The sequence below is a fragment of the Scatophagus argus genome, chromosome 4 (genome assembly GCF_020382885.2).
Source record: "Scatophagus argus isolate fScaArg1 chromosome 4, fScaArg1.pri, whole genome shotgun sequence".
Taxonomy (NCBI): domain Eukaryota; kingdom Metazoa; phylum Chordata; class Actinopteri; family Scatophagidae; genus Scatophagus; species Scatophagus argus.
This window is the reverse complement of record NC_058496.1, coordinates 14,351,922-14,374,235: the sequence shown is the minus strand read 5'-3', so window position 1 is coordinate 14,374,235 and position 22,314 is coordinate 14,351,922. Positions and strand designations below refer to the sequence as shown.

Genomic DNA, 22,314 nt, shown 5'->3' with positions numbered 1-22,314 from the left:
CATGAAAGTTTGTCCACCACGTCAGTGTGGGAGAAAATATGTCAGTGTTGTGTTCGCAGCTGCACCCACTTGGCAAAAAATCAGTTATTGCGGGTTACAGTGTTGAGACAGTTTGAGTTTATCCTTCTGTCCAACATGCATGTGCAGTGTTTCTGCTGGCCACGCGGAAACCTCACAATGACAACAAGACATCACTGCACACAGCTGTTGCAAACAGATGCAGAAGCTAAAGTGCCATAAAAACACTTTTTACTATTTCTTATGTGTACAAAATAAACAGAAATATTTTAGGTGTGTTTCTGAATTTTGGACAAAGTCATTTCTCCCTGCTTCCAGTCTTTTTGCTAAGCAAAGTTGATTGGCTACTGGCCCTTGCTAATAATTAGCAAACAAACATGACAGTGGCAGCAACCTTCTCATTTTACTGTTGGCAAGAGAGGAAATAAACCTGTTTCCCAAACCACTGAACCATTGCTCCGAGGCCTCATTCAGAGCGATTTGCCTACTCATACATTTTAATAAACGACATGGGGGGTACCAACGCAGCTGTTTCAACACACCACGTAACAATAACATGTTCTGCTTTTTCACACATTGACTTGAAATATGGTATTGCAATCCAAAACAAACCATTTTCTTTTAAGGGAAATCTTGCACTTCCTCTTTCACCATATTAATATTACTATATGAAATATGAAGAATGAAACCTGATATTTGCCACAGGGCATTTCCTGGCATTATCATGTAACAGCTGAAGCAATGAGAGGAAGTCAGAGTCAAACTCACAATGGCATTTTATGAAATTATGTCATGAGAGGGTAAGGGCACTCAAGAGGGAGGTGAAGAGTTGAGGGTGTATTAGTTAAGGAGAGCAGATGTGAAATTACACGGATCATGACAGGATGTAAGCAGAGATGAATAATTTGGAAGATAATTTTGTGTTTGAGAAGCACGATAACTTACATGAATAAAAATGAGCCTGAAATGTCAGTTTTACAGGTTTTGGCTCTTTGTTCCACTGAGGAATCAGACCCAGAGTGTTGCACAGGGAGGGTGAAATAGGAATTGTGTTTTATTTACACTAGGATCACGAGGCAGTGAATCAGTCCTTATGAAAACAATGTGGATGAAAGCGTGTGTCAGTGGCAGGTCATTAGTTCTCCAGGCTACTGTTCTGCTTCTCAGTGCCAACTATTGAAACTGACGGAAAACATACCCATTTCTGTACTGTGCAGGCAAGTTAGAAAGGAAGTGAAAAACTGATTTTACTACTGATATTCAGCAATGAAATAATGGAGGTGAAAATATAATGTAAAATTCTTCCAAAAGCCCAGCAGCTGGGAAGGAGTTTAATCAGAGCACTGACGACAAAGGTACAGAATGTTTGTTGGTTACATTCGGTGAATTCCAGAGAAGAAAACGAGCCAAGTCTCACAGGAGCAGTGATGACATCTTATTTTTGGACACTTTGTTTCTTACTGAAGCTGAAATGCTGTGACTGCCTCAATTACAATGTCTGCCGGATCAAATCCTCCAGAAAATCACGCTAAATCTATTGTATCCTCCGTGTTTTCACCCTTCAGTGATTAAGCTTTTCTCATTCTCCGTTATCATGCCCCCCCCACCAGCATCTGGAAGGTATTTCCGGCACTCATGTGGCAATCAGTTTCACACACTTGGCGTTTGTGTCTGTGGAATGTGGTCATCTGTTGACACTGTTTTGTCTCAAGAAAAATCCAAGTCTGAATCGAGAGCTGTTGTTTGTGGCATATTAGTCTTTTGGGAAAACAATGGACTGAAGATGTTGACCACATTTTTTATTTTTTTATTATAATATCAAATGACATGGTGTTGCAGAAAAACAAAACAAACAAACAAAAAAGAAAAGAAAGTAAAAACTTTTACCAATTCAGAACAACCAAAGCTTAAGGCCAGGATGAGCAAGAATGTAAAAACAGGAGCACCCATTTCCCTGGGCATTGGCAGTATTGACTGAAGGCCTGAGGGATGCAATTACTAAAGGCTGGGTGCGCATCTTGTCGGTTTTATGTAGAAAATGAAAACCAGATATTAGAGTAGAAAAACAGAGAATAAAGATAAAGGAAATGGTGAGGTTTTGTTCATTTCAAATGGACTCATCTTGTGTCAGGATATTATGAGCCATATTAATCATGAGATATCCATGAGGTTGTGTGTTGTGTGACGTTCATGATCCCAAGAGGGTGAAAATCCCAGACTTTAATCTCATCAACATGCTGACATTTTCTGTCTTGACATCTGTTGAATACATTGCTATGAAATTTGATTCAGATGTTCATGGTTCCCAGAGGAGGAATCCTCATGGTTAACTCTTGCCCCTCCCTCATTACCACCACTGCTCCATTGGAGCTGCTCAGTGACCAGTAGATCAGACTGTGGCTGTACTGGGAATTTTTCAGGTGTGTATATGTTCTGAGCTTTTTGGCAAAGGAGAGGCTTTGTCACAGTGAAACTTCACTGAATAAAATAAAAGTAAAGAATAAATAAATAAAAAGATCTAGCACCACCAGCAGGTCAAAGATTTCACTTATTCTGTGAAATATTTCCATTCCCAATGAACACATTGGCACAAAATATTGCTTTTCATGGTCCCCTGATGATGAATGCAAATGACTGATGAATTTCCTTCTTAGTACCACTGTGGGGATTGACTATTGGTTCAATGTCGTGAATTGGTATAGACATTCAAACCCCCTTGAAATAAACTGCAACAACGTTGGTGATCTCATGAGTTTTTATCTAGCAGAAGTATCAGGTAAAATTTTTGAACTGTGCCAGGATAAACACCAGCATTTAAACTTTGCCATTGTGCCATAGCATTCTGATGTTTGCACTTAGGGATCAGAGATCTGGACTCTTAATGTTGTTGGAATTAAAAGGCCTCTGGTTTATCCCTAAGGAAATCGATTCATTAACTATGCACAAAGAAGATCTAATGTTGCATGTTACTACAGCACAGAGTGGTGTAACAATACATTTAATTAATAGAATTTCCAATTGCCTTCGATTAAATGTCTTAGAAGGACAACATGCAGTTGGTAACCTTTTCTATTAGTCTTTCTGTTCACAGCTGTGAATTTCAAGTCAATTTAGGTTTCAAGGTGTGGTAGAAAAGGACAGAGAAGGGGGGGGGGGGGTGTCTTGATGGAAATCAGCTGGTGGGAACACATTAACATACAAACATATTTATAAAACTGGGTGGTTGATTTTTAACACCCATTGGTGATGAAGGCTGCAGCTATCTCCTGCTACCCATCACATCTGTCAAATTGGATTCCTATCAGGCAGGAAAGAGATTACACTGTTTCACAGTATATCTGCCTCAAGACAGACAAAACTGTTGACATGCGCAGGGAGAAATCTTCAAGTAAGACCATCTGTGAGAGAGCAGAAAATCTTATCTCCAGTAAGCACTTGTCTTGGCTACAGGTAAACTCTCCCAGCTATTTTTTGACCTTTTCCTGTTCACTGTCTGTTCACTGTCATCCGCTACGGCATTTCTAACAGTGACCAGATGTCCCAGATGGCGGGCTGGGCTCTGTGTTGTCAGCAGATCTGTGAGCCAAGTGTGAGCTTAGCATGAAGCATTGACACGGCACACCAGTCCTCCAGGGATGCAGCCAAGGAAACCTGCAGAGCCGTGCAGTTTGCTGTGCTTAGTCTTTCTGCCATTATAAAATGATAAGGTGGCCACATTACATGGGCCATTTAAGTTCTGTAATATGAGTGTCTGAGGCATTTTGAACGACTGTGAAAAAGCAAACAGTAGGCACAATTTTTTCCTACATCTGTTCAGGCTCTGCACAGAGGTGATCAGACACATTCAGTCCAATCAAAAGTGCAATAACAAAAAAAACAAGTTTAAAGAACTTGACAGAACACACAAGACCGAACTTCGTGTGAAGGAGAAATTTATTTTTGTCTCTGCTTCTATGTTAATCTCTTCATGATGCAACCAACATCATAAAGGTTACAAACAGCAGTACAGCTGAACTGTCTAGAAGTGTGCTATTTAAATGACTGCATTATTAAAACAGATGAGGAGCCCCGTACCCTCTAACAGCCTCCCTCTGAACACCAACCCAAAACTAAGCCTCAAAACCAAAGTTTTGTCGTCATAAATTCAGTAACCGACACATCAAGTGTGCATTGTACCCGTCCCTTAAATTCTGCATGTTTAAATCAGCACCAGTGCTGGCTGTGCCATGTGTAATGCATGGGATCCTACTGTCAAAGCAGGTAACCCTTTCTTGATCCTGAATTTGTCACACTGTGAGCACTGAAAATCAATACCAGGGCCAGTGGGGGGAAAAAACAAAAGAAAATGAAACAATATTATCTCCCATAAAAGACCACAGTGATCTTTTGTTTTTTTTTCCCAAAGACTGCAAAATTTGTGGCTTTCTAAAAACAAATAGAATATATTCCTACATTTACAGTATATAAGGCTTTTTTTTTTTTTTTAGTAACGAGTAACAAAAATGACCAGAGAGACATAATCAGAAGGCACAGCGAGACAGTGGTAACAGTGGCTGCTCAGCAAGGAGACTGTAAACATTTTGTACTGTTTGTCCAAGGAGAGAGAGAGACCAGGAGGGGCTTGAGTATTTCCAGAAGGCAGTGTGTTAGCCACTGGAGCATTGCTGCTCCTGGAGAGGCAGTCACTTAAAAACAGTCCTTTAAAAACAGCGTTGTAAGGCTAAAAACACTTGATATATGAAATCTTGCACCATGTAGACAGCAGCGAATACAAGGTTCTCTGCAGGTCATTACATTGATTAGACTGAATTCACCCATGCACCCAACCTATTGGTGTGCCATTATTATCACCAATTCCCATCAAATCTAAAGGTAAAAGACTGTTGTCTGCATTACAAGTCAGCCTAACTTCATTAAATTACACGTCCTCTATTAAACAAGGATACCCAGTCTGCAAATAAGTGGCCAACACACACAGAAACCTGGATTTGTCTTTATAACTGGAGCGTGATCTCCTTGAATGTCCCTCCCTGCTGGATGAACAGCATTCAGCAGTATGCTGGCTGTTTGCTGAACTTCACCGGCTGGCTGATGGAGGTGCACGATCATGGATCACCAAGGTCGATACCAACAAGCAGATACAAGCGTTCTATTACGCGTTGTCGTATTTCTGCAGAGCCTCCTCTAGCTTGCCTGTGACTTTTTGGAAGAAGGCGATCTGCTGCTGTAGGTAGTGCTGCATCTGTGCCTTGAAGTCACGCACTCGGATCTGGTGGAAGTGCTGGATCTCCGCCAGCGTGGCACAGGAGATGATGTTGCAGCGCTCGTTGATGCCTTCCGCCTGTGCCGGGTCCATCTTGCCCTCCTCCACGTGCTTCTGGCTCTCCTTCACCTTCGTCAGGGCTCCTGTTTGGGAATGAAAGAGACAAGAAATAAAAACGTATTTATTTTTTTGTTGCTCCATGAGCATATTTACTCTGCTATCATGTTCACATGTTCACATCACTGTCAGAGGTGCCACATCAGAGCACATACTCTACAAATGGAAAATGCCCAAACTATTTATTTAGCAATGTTCAATCAAACAGGAAATCAGATACTATTTTAATCAGTGGGAGAAACAGCCCACACATAGGCCACATTTCCATTAATGTTAACTTCTTAAGACCTGAGATGTGTGTCCATAATCTTTAACTCATTGAACAGACATTTGACTTTGAGAATCTTTCACGGGAAAGTTAATAAATAATCTTAGCTATTAAGATTCAAGAACACAGCTTGGCAGTGCTGGCATAACTTCAAGGAAATGGCCAAAAATAGTTTGTTCCAAATTCCCTGAGAACCAAATCTGCGTCCATAGTTAGGGAATGTGAGGGGGCTCGACTCAAAATATCTATTACACTACATGACTTCTGAGGCCCTTTTTAAAACACCCATTTAAGGGGATATTGCTGCTAGTTTGGTACAATCTACCAAAGACACTTGGCAAGTTCGTGGACATAATATGAACATGGACAACAGCTCGCCAAATGTGAACATAACTGTTTTATAAGACTTAACTATTCTTTATTGCTGATGTCATAGTTAAACAATTTTGCAGTCCGAGACGTGCACTGTTTACAAAGAGGAAGCACACACTCAGAAGCATAATGGCTGAATGGATAAATATGTTTATCAGAAAACTACAAATACTAGTATGTCCGTCTTATTTCAAATCTCAAGGAGCATTGCATCATTGCATTGGCTGGAGTTACAACATATGTGAAAACAACCAAAGTAATTATCTGAGACAAAAACAAACAATAAAGCATGTCAATTCATATATATGTATACACATAATTATTGGCTCATTTGACTCATGACACTCTTTGCTTTGTTTCTAACATTTGCAAGACTTCATATTTCTCATCACTGTCATTAGGTTGTAACTGATGAATTTCAACTGCTTTTTGACTTCCGCTGTTGGACATGGCCTTGATCCCCGCAGAAGCATTTAAATAAACTACTTAACGATAAACTACACTACTAAACTAAACTACACAGGAAAACAAATCCAGCATGTCACACTAATACAGAGAGTGATACACCCCTGAGGTTCCACTCTGCCAGGAAGAGCTTCTTGCTGCCGTCACTGTGGTGGACTGTTGTGGCCTAAGAACATCAAGGCGTGATGATTTACAAACCTCCCATTTTGACACATGCAAACTCACACTGCTGCTTCTTCCTTTACAAAAAAAAACCTCTGCTGAGTTTCGCTTGCTGCGAAATAAGCCTTTAGCCATACTGGTGACAAAACAAGAAAATTAGCCTACAACTTTCCAGATGGATGGTTCGGTGGAAACAGAAGGCAGGGTCAAAAGACCAGGAGCCTGCGACAGATGACTTATCAAACTGCTGACATTTTCTGACCGAGTAAAATAAGAAATGTCATGAGCAATAAGTGTAAATCTGGGATGAAAGAGAAACTGACAGGATATGACCTTCTGTCTGATCTAACCACTTAAAAAAGTTTGTCACAGCTGGAACCAAAGAGGACATTCATAGGTTGTGACATGAATGCTAAAGTATGTGCTCTTGCATAATTTCTTGTATTTCTGTCAAAAATGATTCTCAGACAGCAACTTCCCCTTTTTTATATCAGGTGGGTGGACTTGTTTCTTCTCTCTTCATTACTTTCTGCATTTTGGACTGCTGGCCAAAACATAGTAAGATGTCACCTTGTGGTTTAGAGAAATCATACTCTGCCTTTACATTTTCTGCCATTTGGCTGACCAAACAATTACCTGACCATGAATAATAATGACAGATGTAGCCCTGAGAAGTTTTAAATGAAACTTTTTGTAGACCGATTTGACCTGTCCCACTTCCTGGTAGGACCATTAGATGTCTCAAGACTTTGAAACACAGAAACCATTGCTTACGCAGTGTATGTAAGGAGTGATGTTAACAATGAGATGCTGTAATGGCTCAAAACAGCACAGAGTGGCCTCTCTGAACGGTGGCTTTAGGGTGGAGTGTGAAGGCGAGATTTGTGTCCTTAAGTCGTGCAGCACAACTTCCTCTATTCGTCTGTCATAGGATTTTCAAGTCATTATGTCAGCTTAGTCACCCACACGCCGTTGAAAGTCTGCTTGCTTCCTGAAATGTGAGACCAAAGAAGACTTACTGACCTACCCTGCACTCTGTTGGCTTCTCTTAAAGTTCACATAAATGCTCTCTGAATGCTTTTTTCTTAACAACTCACAACGCTCAACATGTAAAGCTATATCTTACAGCACAGAGAGCTAAGACATATGCTGACAACCCCACCCCCACCCCTCACCCCCAAAATCTACCCAGTTTGCCCTCTGGCTGTAGCTTCCTCAGCTGCAGTTTAACCCAGATCTTTGAAATTCCTCTTACAGACTGAACGTGACAATAAGAGAGGCAAATAGGGACATGAAGAGATATGGTGGAAAAGAGCGTGACGGGAACAAACCCAGCTGTTCAAAGACCTAAATGCCAATCCCAAAGGTGTTTACTGTACCTTAAAGGTCTCTGGCTTCCTGTGTTTTAAAAGCCCACTAATGGACTAAGAAGGAATAATTGTTACCATGGAGATTTTATGAGAAAGGCAAGAGTTCAGTCACAGAAGATGGTGTCAGCACAGTGGAATAGACAGAGCCACATCTTTTTCACAGCTGCTGCAAGTCAGCTTTGCGCGCCTGCTGCATAAATACAATGACCAATAACATAATGAGTCTGTTGATTATTTTCATTATCTATCAGTGAACCTGAATATTTTTGTTTATGGATCGATTCTTTTTGTCAGTAAAGTGTCAGAAAATAAATTATGGTCAAGTCAACAAATTGCTTGTTTTGTCCAAAGCAGCACGGCAAAACCTGAAGATATTTCCTTCACTGTCATGTGTGATCAGCAGTGTGCAGAAAGAGTTCTTCTGCATTCAGAATTGATACTCTGTATGACTTTCTGGGGTGCAGACACTTTGTAATAATTGTTACTTTCAACTGAACAATAATAGAAATGTGAAAGTCAAATGATGTCACAATAGATCCTCTTTTTGTTTGTTAAGTCATACTCTATTGCATCAGATGCCTTGTAAAACTGCTGCTTCTGCTTCGATCACCTGTGCTTTACCAGGGTGCTGTTGCTGACGGAAAGAGAGTGGACACAGGCAGTATCTGAAATACATAATGCTTTTAATGTTACTATAAACCTATTGTCAATCAAGATATAGAGCCTCTGATTACTGCCCAACCCACCATCACCTATACTGATTCATGAGGTTTGTAGCATTCTGCAGTGTCACACCACACATAAGAAAAGACCCTGATGAGCACCTCTGAAGAAATCCTCTCTTAGCACACAGAGGTGGCACCGAGCCCTCCTGGACTCACTGCAGGCAGCAGCTTCAACGCTTATGTAATCCCTGATTACACAACACCAAGCTACTGCAAGGCTGTGACCTAAACAACCAGCGGCAATCCCCATCTCATCATTCCAGCTCCCCGGTCCTCCTTTTGTGCTTTGCAGGACATTTAACTAGCCCCAAAGCAACATATCAGACATGGCAGACACGCAAAGGGAGTGTCAGCTGAAAGGCTGACTCAGCTGGAAAACCTGACGCCTTTGTGAATTGGTGTCGTCTCTGACTTGCTTGTTTTATTACTTTATGTGGTGACAAATCCATGATGATGACACCGGAAAAGGTACAGCTTTTAGTGATGTGCTGTCCAGATAAAATTAACAAGAAGAACAGCTCATAAATGCAATCAAAATGGACATAAAGAAGGCCAAGCCAAAGAGCATTTCACCAATTTAGCTTAATCGTAATTCACCACGGATAGGTTTAAGCTTACTTTCCTCACTGACTGGATTTCTGTTCCGCATGCAGCCTATGCACTGAAGTAAGATTAAATTAAATTTAATTAGATTAAGAGACAACTGCAGACTGCAGCATGTGAATGTGGTGGAGTTCGTCAACATGTGCTCTTCCGTGAAAACAGTCTGTTTTGTTAGCCTGAAAAAAGACTTAGTGTGAGCATTTTTATCTACTGATTAAAAATAAAGGAGGGAGGTGGAGCTCTGCTGTTTTAGCTAAAATGATATGTCCTGGTCTAAAGTTAACAAGTTCTTCCCCTAAGCAGCACAGCAGGCAAAATCAATATTATCACAGTGAGTAAGTGTTTGAACAGTTTCATTTGACAAGGAGACCATGTGACCCGTGATAAATAAAGATATGTTAGTTTCATCTCTGCATAGGCTGCAGTTTGGTTTTTAGATGGTTAGTGATGACAGTGTTTAGTTTTAATCTCCAAACCCTTCTCTTAGAAATTCTACCAGAGTTGATTAGATTGTAACCACTGAGCATTTAAAGTATGAAACCTTTCTCCTCCCTTCCTAAAATAGTAAGGAAGAACACTCCTAATGTTGTCAAGCCCACGAGATTTGTCCTAATCTATCATATTAGGATAAATATAAAACATCTAAACCTCAATATGTTTCTGAAAGTGATATGATGTCAATGTCACGCGCTAATGGCTAATGGGGCCCCCCAAAGAGGTGAAGATCAATAGGGTGATGTTTGATGTCCTTCTGTGTGAAAGCTCACATTTCACTGTTCACTTCAAATAAAAACCTGCCTGATGTCTGAGGGCACTAAAGATGCAATTCAGCCGTTTGATCAAATTGACAAGCAATGTTTTGACAGGTTTCTCCTGAAGAGAGCAACAGCAATATGGCTGCAAGAGCACCTCAGGAGATAACATCTTAAACAGGAGTACCGTCAAAGCTCATTAGGCTCAGCTGCTGAGGTTCCCACTGACCTTCTGACCGATTTTGAAATGTTGATTATAACTCCACCAATGTATCTCTATGGCTGTATTCAGTCCCCTGCTGACCTACTTGGCTCAGTGGGTTTCTGTGAGACCACTTCTGTTGCGGAAGTGTGTACTCTGGTTTATGACAACAAAGGACGTGGTCTAGCCTGTCTTCAGGTGTCTGACTGGGAGAGGAAAGCAATAACCCTCACCTCATAACAGAAGAACAGCACTTGTGGACATTTCCTGCACACATTCAGCAAGAAGGGCATATTAGAACTCAAAAGCAGATGGGACAGATGTGCACACGGATGGAAAAGGAAGTGGTTGATCAAATATATGAGAGGCTGAGAGAAAGGTCAAGGCAGACAAAGGACCAGACACTATGAAACTCAGAATGTGTATACATTTACGCTCGCGGCTGCACACAATGACACGTCAGTGAAATGTAAGCTATTAGTGTTTACGGCCTCATTAAAAAATGCCTATTCTTTCATGTGTCTTTCTCACTAATTACAGTCATTCCACTGCAGTATTAACAAGATCGTCAGGTGAGCAGAAAACATGAGTAGACTGTAGAGTGTGGATGTCAAGTGCCTTGCCTTTGCAGGGGGTATTTGTATTTAACATTCCCTGGAAACGGGGCAATTTGAGAAACAAGCAGCCACTCAGTTGTTGTGAACAAGGTCACAGCTCTATGCATTGCCATTCATGGCCATTAATCACATATCAGTGTCACAACCCATGTGGTATGATCAATGTTTACAGCCTCTTGCAGATATTGGCATAATGTAGACTAGCATTATGAGTGGTTATGCAAAAAAATCTGCTTGCACGGTTTTTAGCTGAGGATAAACTGGTGTGAATCTGTATTTTTGTCCATTGCTTTTCCTATAAATAAATAAACAGAAATTAGGAATGGGTTCTTAGGGAAAAGGAATGCACACATGAAAAAAGAGAGTGACTCAACTGGACTCAAAATAAATACTGAAACTAAACTGCCTCAGTTCACTGAAACAAGATGAGATGAAAGTAATTATGGATTCAGTATATGGTGCACATGGCTCTCATTTCATCTGCTATGTGCCCTGGCTTTGTTTCCAGTCTTTCCAGTCTACCGGTGAGGTGAAGACCTGTTTCACTTCACCTTTTCTCTTCATTATGCCCGCAGCAAGGTCTTCGATGTGTGGTATCAAATCATGAGTTTCTTATCTGTGGAATTAGGCTGAGGCTTATCACACCAGACTGCGTAAATGGCTGTGTCACCTTATTTGGGCAGCATAAAGTCTACGTGGCAATCTTGATTTGAGCTGACTGGGAAGTTTGTGTCCCAGTGCAGCCTAAACACAGTCTGTCCTGTTTCCCCATTGTGGAGTGAATGGGCCCAGTGTTTGTGGGGGAGCCAAATGATAAACCAAGATGTCCACACACAAGGCGGGAAGTTAACACATCACTAGCAAAACGCTATATTCACTCTGGCAAATTATGGCTTGAAAGTCATATTATGTATAGTCATATTATAATACTAGACACCACAAGGGAATCTGAGGATGAAAAGATTATTTTCCCATACTGATCCTGAGAGTCACGTGATTTTAGTATGTTAAAGCACCGGAACATAACGCAAGGAATGAGAAGGATTAGTTCCCATCATCCTTCAATGTTTACATGAGTATAATATTCCCATGTTCCACGTGGTGTGCAACAATGCCACATAGGACAGTGTGTATGGTGTCCTACATGGCATTGTTTCAGGTAGGGCTCTCATTTCCCTGTTCCCTGTCTGTGACTGAGAAGATTTACCTTTCACATGATTTAAAGACAGATCTACTCAATGAAGGCACAGAAGCGCACTTGCAAATGTTGAGAAAACAGTCAGGGATAACCTACATGGAGGAAGAGCAGAGTGATTTGAGCTGCATGTTTATTTTAGATTATCATTTTCTCTTTCCCATCAGAAGGATGCAATTGTGCCACATTTTCACATATGGTAAACAGCTGCCAAAGCTGCCCTGTAAACACAATGCTGTGCCTCTTGCATAACAGTGTTGCCTCTCATGAGAGTGACATTTTGCCACACAACGAGACCAATCATTGGGTTGGGATCATGTAGGAGGATGGCCGACATTAGCCTAACATTGACTTTCTGTGCAAAGACCACAAGACATGCAGACAGTCAGCAGAAGGATGCAGCTGCAATTCTTTTTCTGCACCAGTGTTGATAGACAAGTCAGGTAGGGCGTAATGGAAAATCAAACAGCCAGACGGGCGAACATGAGCTTGAAGCACATAAACCAATATCCAAATGCAAACAAAGCTCATTTGTTTTGCAAACTGACATAAGCTATAGTTGTAACCTGGCTGTTGACTGAACCACAACTGAAACTGCCTGAAACTAATGGTGTTGTACATCTTTCAAAGGCCAACAAGTACTTATTTCTTTACTTTAAAACCTGGTGATTGGACCTCAGCCAAAGGTTTAGTACAAAGTCAAGTTTGTAAATCAGATTTATGATCCCACATGTACCATATTATTTTATTTTATATGTGGTGAATATTACATTAACTGGAACACTGGGATTATGAAACATTTCAGTAGACACATTTTTAGTCTTCTGGTGGTGTTCTGGGATTTTAATTGTGTTTATCTTTTCCCTGTTGCCTTTGTTGTTGTTTGTTGACCATATAACTTTCTGGAGACTAACTAAACATTGAAGGTTGGCAACAATCTGCATCCTGACTTATTTGGCTACTGAGAAACACCTGTGAAAGTGACCTTATCCAAAACGATAAACCAGCCAGTGAAAATGTATGAAGACTGTATTACAGTGTTGTTATTTTACCTTTCTGGACATGTATGATGTCTGGGTAGTTTGCCAGGTGTCCTTGGTAAAGACCTAACAAATCCATGATCGGGTCCAGATCCTTGCTGGGCTGCTCAGCAAAATACTCTCCAATGGCTTCGTACGCCTCCCCAGTGAAGGAGATAGCCTGGTTGAGTCCAGCAGAGTACGCCTGCTGGTCCATTTCAAAGGCCTGGCTGAGGACCCTGAATGACAGCCCCACTTTCTGATACTCCTTCTTAAAGCCGCTGATCTGCTTGCGGGCAAACTCACTGACCGTGGCATTGAGCTGCAAGGTGCTATCGTCCATCCTTTTGGTGAAAGTCTTGAAGCCATCTATTTTGCTCTCGACCTCCTGGAAGTCAAGCGGAGCTGCAGGGGTGCTGATAGTGAGGAAAAAGTTGGCTCCAACCATCTCGTCCTTCTCCGCCTTCCTCTTACCCTGCTTCCAGGCCTTCTCGTCTGTGCTGTTGCAGGTGAGGAAGTGCTGGAAGACATCACACCTGGCCAGGACGGGGTGGCTGGTCATGTGGTTCATCCACCATATGAGGCCTTTCCTCCTCTTGGAGATGAAGTCCTCTTCAAAGCGCCCTGTGGCCTGCTTCTCGGGTATGTGTGGCACTGATATAACAGGAAATTTCTCCACCAGTCGAGCGTACAGCCAGTCAAAGTGCTTATACCTCCTGTTCACCTGGTTTTGTGTGTGGGTGGGCGTCAGCTTATAGGAGATGTAACTTTTCATACCCTTGAACTTTGTCTGTTTAGTGGGGTCATCAATTGTGCAAGTGAATGGGTACGGGTTCTCCTGCCACTCGGGACCATACTGACCCATTACCACGCAGATCTTATCTCCATCCTTCACGAAGCCTGCTGCCTCGCCGAGCACAAACGCCTCTCCTCCTGACTTCACAAAGGTTGAAAACCTGTTCAGGTTTCTACTGACTGTGGCAGAGCTTTTTGCATGCTGTGCATTACCTCTTGACATTGAGGACGTTGACACTCTGTAAGTGGATGGCCCATTGCCCTCAAAGTCATGATACCTTCCTCCTACAGTCCCTGGCTCATCTGCGACAGTAGAGCTGTCATCCCAGTCATCGTCCCAGTCATCATCGCTCCCGTGGCTGGGCTGCTGCTGGTAAGTGTTCACTTGCTGTGGTTGCTGCTGCTGTTGAGTGAAAGAGGTAAAACCGGGCGAAGAAGATTTAGAAAGGTTCTCAACTTTATTCTGAGGCTTATAAGAGCCGTCAAAGCCTCCGGATGGGATGTTTGCGTATCGGGAGTCCGGGTAAGTGTCCCCAGATGTGGTGCAGCTGTTGTTGTTGAACGTGGAGGCGGCGTCGTTCTTCAGGATCTCCACGTAGGAAGCGGGGAACAATCCCCTCTCCCCTTTGCTGTTCGCCCCCTCAAACCAGCCGTCAATGTCCTGTTCGCTGTACAAAGTTAGGATTTCGTTCTCCCTCACCGACACCTCCCCTGGGTTTTCAGAGTTGAAGTCATACAGCGCCCTGGCTCTGAGCGCCATGATTCACGTCAGCTAGAAGAACACCAGGATAGCGGACTAACTTATGGCTGGCTGACCGGGGCAGGAGGGAAGCGCAGCGGACAGCCAGACTAGCTCAGTCACCCGAAACTCCTCTTGAAACTCCGCGCACAAACTTCTCGCCGTCTGGGAAAATCCTGTTTTTATCCCACCCCGAAGCGGTCCCTCTTCTTGGTAAAACCCGAGAGGCAACTGCGGTGTTTTCAACCCAGTGGCTGCAGCGTGTGAACTGGACAGAAGGTGATTTCGGCTACAACAACACTTATCTGTGCCTCTTCACTCTCCCTCCGATCCGAGCCGGACGCTTCTGTCTTCACGCGCTGCGCAGCAACCGCACGTAGAAAAGCCTGAATAATCGAGGGCGGAGCTACAAGATGCTGCAGTCCTCCCAGACAACACAAATCAACCGCTGCCTGTGAACGCGCCAGCAAAGCTTCTCCACACTCAGGGAGTAGAGTAGAGCAGAACTTCATGCCCAAAATTACATATCACAGACCAGCCTCACCCACCTGTGAGTAAGGTTTGTTCCATTTAAGGAGATTAGAAGAGTTGGTAATTGAGATGAAAGCGGAAGAGCCTCATCACGCGATGCTAATGCTAACAGTTTTTAAGCAGGATTTTGATAACAGTGAGGTCATACAGAATGTGCCTTACTGACCAGGTACGTACACATACAAGGGCTTTGGCTTAAAAGAAAAACAAAAAACTTGATCTCTGTGTGCGTATATACAGTTCCATGTACAACATACTCTAAAGCTAAAAACAAGGACAACAAAGCTGAGGAAAGACAGGTGAAATAAGAACTACATGCAACAATGATCAATAACGTGTAGTGTCAGTATATATGTGTTTCAAGTGTTTTTTTCCAACTGTAAACAAATATAAATAATACAACGGAATAAATATTGAATGGGTACAGTGTTTTTGTCTGAGAATACATATACAACGTTGAATACCTCTGATTTATGTAATTTAATTACTCATTTTAATTTTTCATCACTCAATTTATACTCCAGTCTATGTCAGAGGGAAAATGTTGCACTTGTTTTACTTACCTATACTGATCTGGTACCCACAGAACTGGTTACCTTTGTTTAGATAAAAAAAAAATAATCTGTGATGCACAAAATACAATACATGGTTATAGATTACTACTAGCTATAGATAATGTAGTTAAATGTATGTCCGTGTGCACCAATTTCAACGTTAAAATGTTGTTTACCTGCAGGTGGATCACACAGTAATTCATTGTTCACATCATATATAACAATATACCAGTCAGAGGCTGTAGGGTCCGGTCTGATTATCTACTGTGAGATTACTTTTGTGCAGAATTTTACTTTTGATGCCAAAAGAACAAATTTTCATTGTAAGCTAAACTTGGAAGGCAAGACTTTTACTTTTAATATTGTAACATAGTTCAAATTAAGTTTATAAATATTTCATTTAATTCTGTTTTGCTGAATAATGATGTTCATCATTATTACACAATGCTATATTTTTATGCAAAATGACCCCAGTGTCCTCAGTCCTCTGTGGCACCTACTGCCTTGAACACAGTAGAATTACACTCATCAAGCCTAAAGTGGTAACACAGGGCCACAGCTATTTCACTCATGAGTCCAAGTCCCCTGATGGATTTGTTATATCTTATCTAATTCAGTTTCCTTTCCACATGGTTTGTCTAAAAGGTATTTCAAAGCGTTCTGCCCACTCAGAAGAACATTCTGATGGGAAAACCAGTGGACCTTTAATTTAATTTATTTTGATCGAATCAGTCTATAAACCCCACAATGTCAAAGATTTAAAATGTAGAATTTAAATGCCCACTAGGCCCAAATTCTCAGAAAAAATACAGCCGACATGACCTCAGTGGTAGCTACAGCCTTGTTGGGGACCAATGCCTGCTTCTATTCAGTAAGAAGACTTTTACCTTTTAAAAAAAAATGTAAAAAAGAAATGTGACCTTTAAATAAAGCAGTATGGAATATGAGTTTTGTGTTGTGTTGCTCTGTTCAAAGTTGAGGTCAATGCACTATTCATATCCATGAATAAGAAAGCAACTGACGTACAGTACATGGCAAACTGACTGGGTTCTTGCCAACCTTTGTCATCATCTCAAAGGAATGTTATCTATAAAATACTGACATGCAGCACTGACTGGTTCACACGTAGCATCATGGTTCAACCCTCTCATCCCGTGATTAGTCCAAGACTGAGCAGCAGTATCACTTACTGTGTGCCTCGTTTTCAGTCCAATGTTATGTGATATCTAAATCACATTGATCGTTCGTGCAGGTTATTCTGTACCAAACATGAAGGGCTAAATATCTTTCTTCTCTTTTAGTTTTTCATTGTCCACCACTACAAAGGACACACAAACAGTAACCTTTTGTGTGCTGGATGTGAGTTATTTAAGAATTCACTTCAGATCACGATTGTCCTACAAGAGTTTTTTTTGTTTTGTTTTTTTTAAACAGCAACATAAAAACATATTTACATCTTTAAAAAAATCAAGGAGACAGGAAAACTCCCCAGGCCGTCTAAATATTCAAAAAACTTTTCCAGTTTGTTTTGGGTGATTTATGATGAAATGCACTGAAGCTGTCAGTTTAGCATTTGTTAATCAAATATTTCCGTTCTACCTGTAATTAATGGGAAATAACTGATATTTTTTACATAAATCTCCCTAAATTCTGAAGTTCAGCATATAGCTGGTATTTTCCATTTAGACACGGTGTTGTCTCAACATGCTAACCTGTGATGCCACTCGAATGCTCACCTTCAAAGAAAAGAAACTGATGATTGCGGAATGAAGTTGACACTTGTAAGGATCCTTTTCATCATGATAAAAGTATATATTTATACTGATTAAGTTTCATTTTATCATTTAGATCAAGAAGTTTAGACAGTAATTCAAAATAAGGGTCAATGGTGCATTAAGGATTCTTCAACAGTTTCACAGCTGACAGTCTTTTAGAATCTGCAATGAAACCTGCCTTAGGGAGCCACTAACTCACTCATCGCCATCACCTTAAATGATTTAGAGGCCCATGGATGCTGTTTGTTTTCCCTTTATAGAATAGAATTCTCACAGAAGAACTGAAGGAGAATCCTATAAATCTGTTAGAAAAGTTAGGGTTAACCTGAACCCTAACCCCCTTTTTTAACGTTGAAACAGCAATATTTATAGAGGCACATCATCAGCACATATTGTTGTCTTTTGACTGCTTTCAGCTCTCTGGTTTTAAACTTTGGTTATGACTTTGCATGTTTGTAAATACTAGTTGCAATTCGAGACCACACGAATAACAAAATCCTGAACTGAATGTTGTTTTATTTCAGCATAGACTGGAAAAGCAAGAGATACCTTAACTGACTTTTTGCCTGTATATTATGACTCAGTGTAATCATTTTTATTTACTCGGAGATAGATATATATAGCACGAGCCACCCATGATGTGTTATGTTTACACCCTGTTACATCAACAACCCATTTCCTCTGGTAAAGATGAATACTGGACAACAAAATCAGGCCTGTAGCGATTGTGTGCCCTTTACGCTGGTAGATACTGCCCCCTTGTGGCTGTTTTAGATTATTTTCAGGCAGGACGGCTATGAATTCTTGACATTACTGTAGGTAAAAATAATATTGATGACAGTGAAAATCCCAACAAAAAACAGTTTGGTTCAAATCATTGGCGAGAATGATAATGTAATGTTTTTCAAAGCCTTCTAGAATGACTTTATTACAGTCACAATTTTACCTAATTAAAGCAGTGACAGTGCATTAAGTATGAATGTGACTTATGATATGCAATGTGTGACCTTGTAATTATGTAAATCATGGAGGACATGTAACCCAGGTGGCAGGTCGGTCAGTAGTAATAATTGGTGTCCTTATCTTCTTCTGACCATTTGTCAAAAAGCTCTTGAACAAGACACTGTCTAAATAGCTCCTGAAATGTGTGTGTATAGGGGAAAATACGAGTCTTTCAGGAGAAAATCTTCTTCCAAATGAATGTAATGTAAATCAGTCAGCGTCGCATTTCGTTATTGGCCACCAGAGGTCTCTCATCTCACATTGCACTGGGTCACATTCCGTATCCTAAAGAATACAGCACTGCTATAATCAGTTTACACATGCTAAAATACCCTGCATTGTAAAATAAATGCAATATGTCTTCTTATGGCTTCATAGCTTCCTCTGTAGCTGTCAGACCACTGCAGAGGACATCCAGTTCACTTTCCACTTAACTGTGTTCAGGGAGATTTCCTTTACAGCTCAGCACATAACATATTGAAGAGGAGTGTGGTCTCTGGAGCACAGGAATTACTTCAGTATGCAGCTTGCATCACATTAGCAAACTTGTGACTTATAGTGTTCCTCTGATCAGGAGGATATTACATAATTGCTTTTTCTGGGCTCCATATTTGCTTCCTTTTTAAACAATTCTTGAAACTTTTTGCCATGTTTATTTGATATCTGACATGATGACTTTCCAAGTCCAAAGAGGGTTTTCTGTGCAGACTGTTGGGGAAGCTAACTGCAGTGATGTAAGTCTGATTAGCCTTGTCCCGTAGGGTTCCGTGGAGTTAATAATACTTCTTGTAGAAGACTCTTCTGAAAGAAAGCAAAACAACACTTACTGAAAATATGCAGTCACCATCTCTAGGATGACATAAGAGCCGTTCTGATACTTGATAGATCACAGAGTCATCTGACAAGTGCACGCCCTTTCTCTTCTGTCTGTAACACCTGTGATAAGGCCTCGGTGCTTCAGGGGAACCAGTCTTTGACTTTAAACTGTGTGCTTACTGTTCCCTTTCATTCATTATGTATTGTAGATTATGCCAGAGGCTGCTGCATTTTGTATCTCTTCCAACTTGATAATATTGTGGAAATATTGTGGAAAATTGCAACTGTATAAATGTGAAGGTAGAATATCAGGTGTTTTAGTTTGGTGTTGGTTAACATATTCAAAGTGGAAAAGAAGAAGCAGCTGTGGCTCCAGACAGAGCCACATAGTGGTGCAATACATTTTGGTAAAACTAGATATATATAATATTGGAGAAGCAGTTCTGGTTCGGTAATATAATATTATTTTTGTTATCACCTCTGTAAATGTCTTTAGGAAACTATGTAAGGGATACCTCTTCACCTCTATTTGTTAAAGTGATTGAAATGATGTATTATAACTTTAAATAATAATAATCACCCTAAAAACGCTGAGCCCACAAATTATCTCTGAAATCCAAATAAAAGCACACAGGTGCCCTATTCGGGAAGAACTATTTAAAGTCTGGTTCCTCCTCAGAATGAAAATAGCCACCATGTGGTTGGTCATGTGACCACGCTACGTGCTCAGAGCGACGTGCGTGACGTAGCGTTGTAGGCTTCGCTAGTTTCCTCAACCAAACACTCAACTGATAACTGTGAGATAAAAACTGGAAGTCAGCCGGTGGTCGGGGGGCTGTTTATGCTGAAAAAGCACACGAACCCAGTGGTACTCGTCGTTATAGACAAACGCAGTCGTTTCTGTACCAAAACCGGTCTAAGTGAGGTGGGAGGCGAAAAGGAATCCTGCTTTTAAAGCCACCAAAGGTTGGTTTTTATTTCGCTGTGGTTGTCGAAAGGCGGGGAATACAAAGCGACGTGTGGTCAAATCCATTACATTTTGGACTCACTGAAGCAAAAACGGGATTACTGCAGAGCCAGTTCGTGCTGCTGTGACTGGTCAGCAATAGTACATGGATTATCTGGTAAGTTAATGAATCGACATGATGTGGTGTGGTGGATTCTAATCATAAGACTTGGCTCTAACGTTTGGTTTCTTGTCATTTGAGCTCCTAATCAGACAGTGATGTCACTGAGCTATGTGACTATCAACAGTTAGGTGTTGTACCCGTTGTTGTTTTATTCTAATGTGTCAGGGCTAGCTGCTAGCCTGTCGTTAGGAGTTGTGTGAATAAGGTCTAACTGGTTGACCCAGACCACTATCTTTTAACGTGTGAAACCCGATAACTAGCTAACCAGTTACACCCTTGAAGTACTATTAGCTATGTGACATGAGTATGTTAGGCCTGTTTTCCTCAAAGCTCACCTTTCTTGCTGAGGGAAAGGCTGCACTTTGTGTTGGATGAGGCTACTTGGAGTTAAGATGGCAACTAAAGTGAGACACCCTATAACAATACTTTGAGGTTTGAGGTATTAGTCCCCTACATGTTTGTAATTCTTGTGTCCACAACAATTATCGCAGTCCAGGCCACTGTGCCAGTTTAGGATTGAGAGAATAACGCTGTTGGGCCTTTGCCATATTGTGGTGATGGGACGGGTGCTGCTGAAACAGTGCAACAATAGACAGGAAGCTGTAACTGACGGCTTTCCCTGGAAATTTATGAAGTCAAAGAAAAAATAGTGCACAGACATTGTTCTGTCATTTCACAAGAGGGACAGAGTGATAGTGTAAAATGCAGAGGAACTTGCCCACCTAGCGTCATCAGTTTGTTTATAATGGGCCTCCCAAGACAGCTGAGGGGCTTGTTGTTTTGTTTTTTTGTTTTGTTTTTAGCTTAGTTTTAAAGGTTTCAACAGATTCAGACTGTTTGATGTCAACATCAAGGTGTGATACCTAAAAGGAACTTTGAACTTCTGCTTTATTGTGATATTTCTTAAGCCAAGATTACAAAGTCCTATCCAGCAACAGGCACCAGAACAGTTGTGCTATGGTTAACACAAACAAATTTAAGTCTAGCTGTGGCCTCTGACCTGGGAGTAGCAAATCATGTGATGAACAAAAAGAGCACAATGTGGTGCATTCAGTTTACATGAATTATTTTGTAATATCAGTTACATGTTAATGGAAAGTTTTGGTATCGAAGATAAACACAGGGGGCATTGTTGTCAAAGTGAACGTGCACTCGTCACATGAACTGATTTCAAAACATCAGCTTCATCCTCGGCTCTATTCTTCTTCTCTGTGCAATAAGTGCAGTAAATTCCAGCTGCTAAAGTTGCCTATATATTTTGGTCAGCTCTTACCGTGTTTAATCTTTGTGTTCATACTGAGAGGGAAAAAGCTTATTTTGTTGAGGATTTTAGCATTTCTGTGACAAACAGTTTTCTGTGGAAAGCACAGCTGTAACTCTGTGGATTGTTGGAGCCAAGTGCTTGGCTGTCCTTGGAGGTCAGGCACTCAATAGGCGTAGGGCCTCCTTTCCTGCTGTGAAACACTGGAGACCTGGCACTAAACACAGTCCAAAACTATGTCTCTCTCTCTCCTATAAATGATTAGAAACTTATCACTAAAACTTTTATAAACTATGTTAGTCTCCCTCATGCTAGGTTTTAGATTCAGGAAAGACCTAAAATGGTATTTGGAATGAGCAGGAATGGAACCACATAATTATTGCACATTGCTGGCTAATAACTGTCGTTTGAATTCTGACTGTAGCACAGATCTGGTCTGTGGGGGATTTTGTTTCATCTTGGAGCTAGAGCATAGTGAAGGACTTTACTCCTGCATGGTCAGCGCGGTGTTAAAAGAGACCACACAGAACAGCAGTGCCGACAGAGGAATTTGGTGCTAGCTG

At 41.1% G+C, this 22,314-nt stretch overlaps 2 protein-coding genes across 2 annotated transcripts in view; one reads left to right on the top strand and one right to left on the bottom strand.

The window, feature by feature from the left end:
• Window positions 1–3,936: 3,936 nt before the first annotated feature.
• On the bottom strand, window positions 3,937–15,055 carry snx18a (sorting nexin 18a). Its single transcript, XM_046388021.1, has 2 exons — window positions 13,182–15,055; window positions 3,937–5,424 (listed from the first exon to the last, which is right to left on the bottom strand). Exons 1-2 carry the CDS (start codon window positions 14,701–14,703, stop codon window positions 5,171–5,173), a joined length of 1,776 nt encoding a protein of 591 aa, XP_046243977.1. The 5' UTR covers window positions 14,704–15,055; the 3' UTR covers window positions 3,937–5,170.
• Window positions 15,056–20,103: 5,048 nt separating this feature from the next.
• The window catches only part of arl15a (ADP-ribosylation factor-like 15a), a 109,107-nt gene continuing 106,896 nt past the window's right edge, over window positions 20,104–22,314 (top strand). Inside the window, exon 1 of the transcript XR_006843270.1 lies at window positions 20,104–20,484. The gene's annotated coding sequence lies outside the window, so the exon portion shown is untranslated. The remainder of the gene's footprint in view (window positions 20,485–22,314) is intronic.

Bases quoted from the DNA above. Each gene is read 5' to 3' on its own strand.
- snx18a (XM_046388021.1), bottom strand. From the start codon at position 14,703: ATGGCGCTCAGAGCCAGGGCGCTGTATGACTTCAACTCTGAAAACCCA. The intron at 5,425-13,181 runs GTAAAATAACAA...ATTCCCAAACAG, and splicing joins CATCATACATGTCCAGAAAG to GAGCCCTGACGAAGGTGAAG.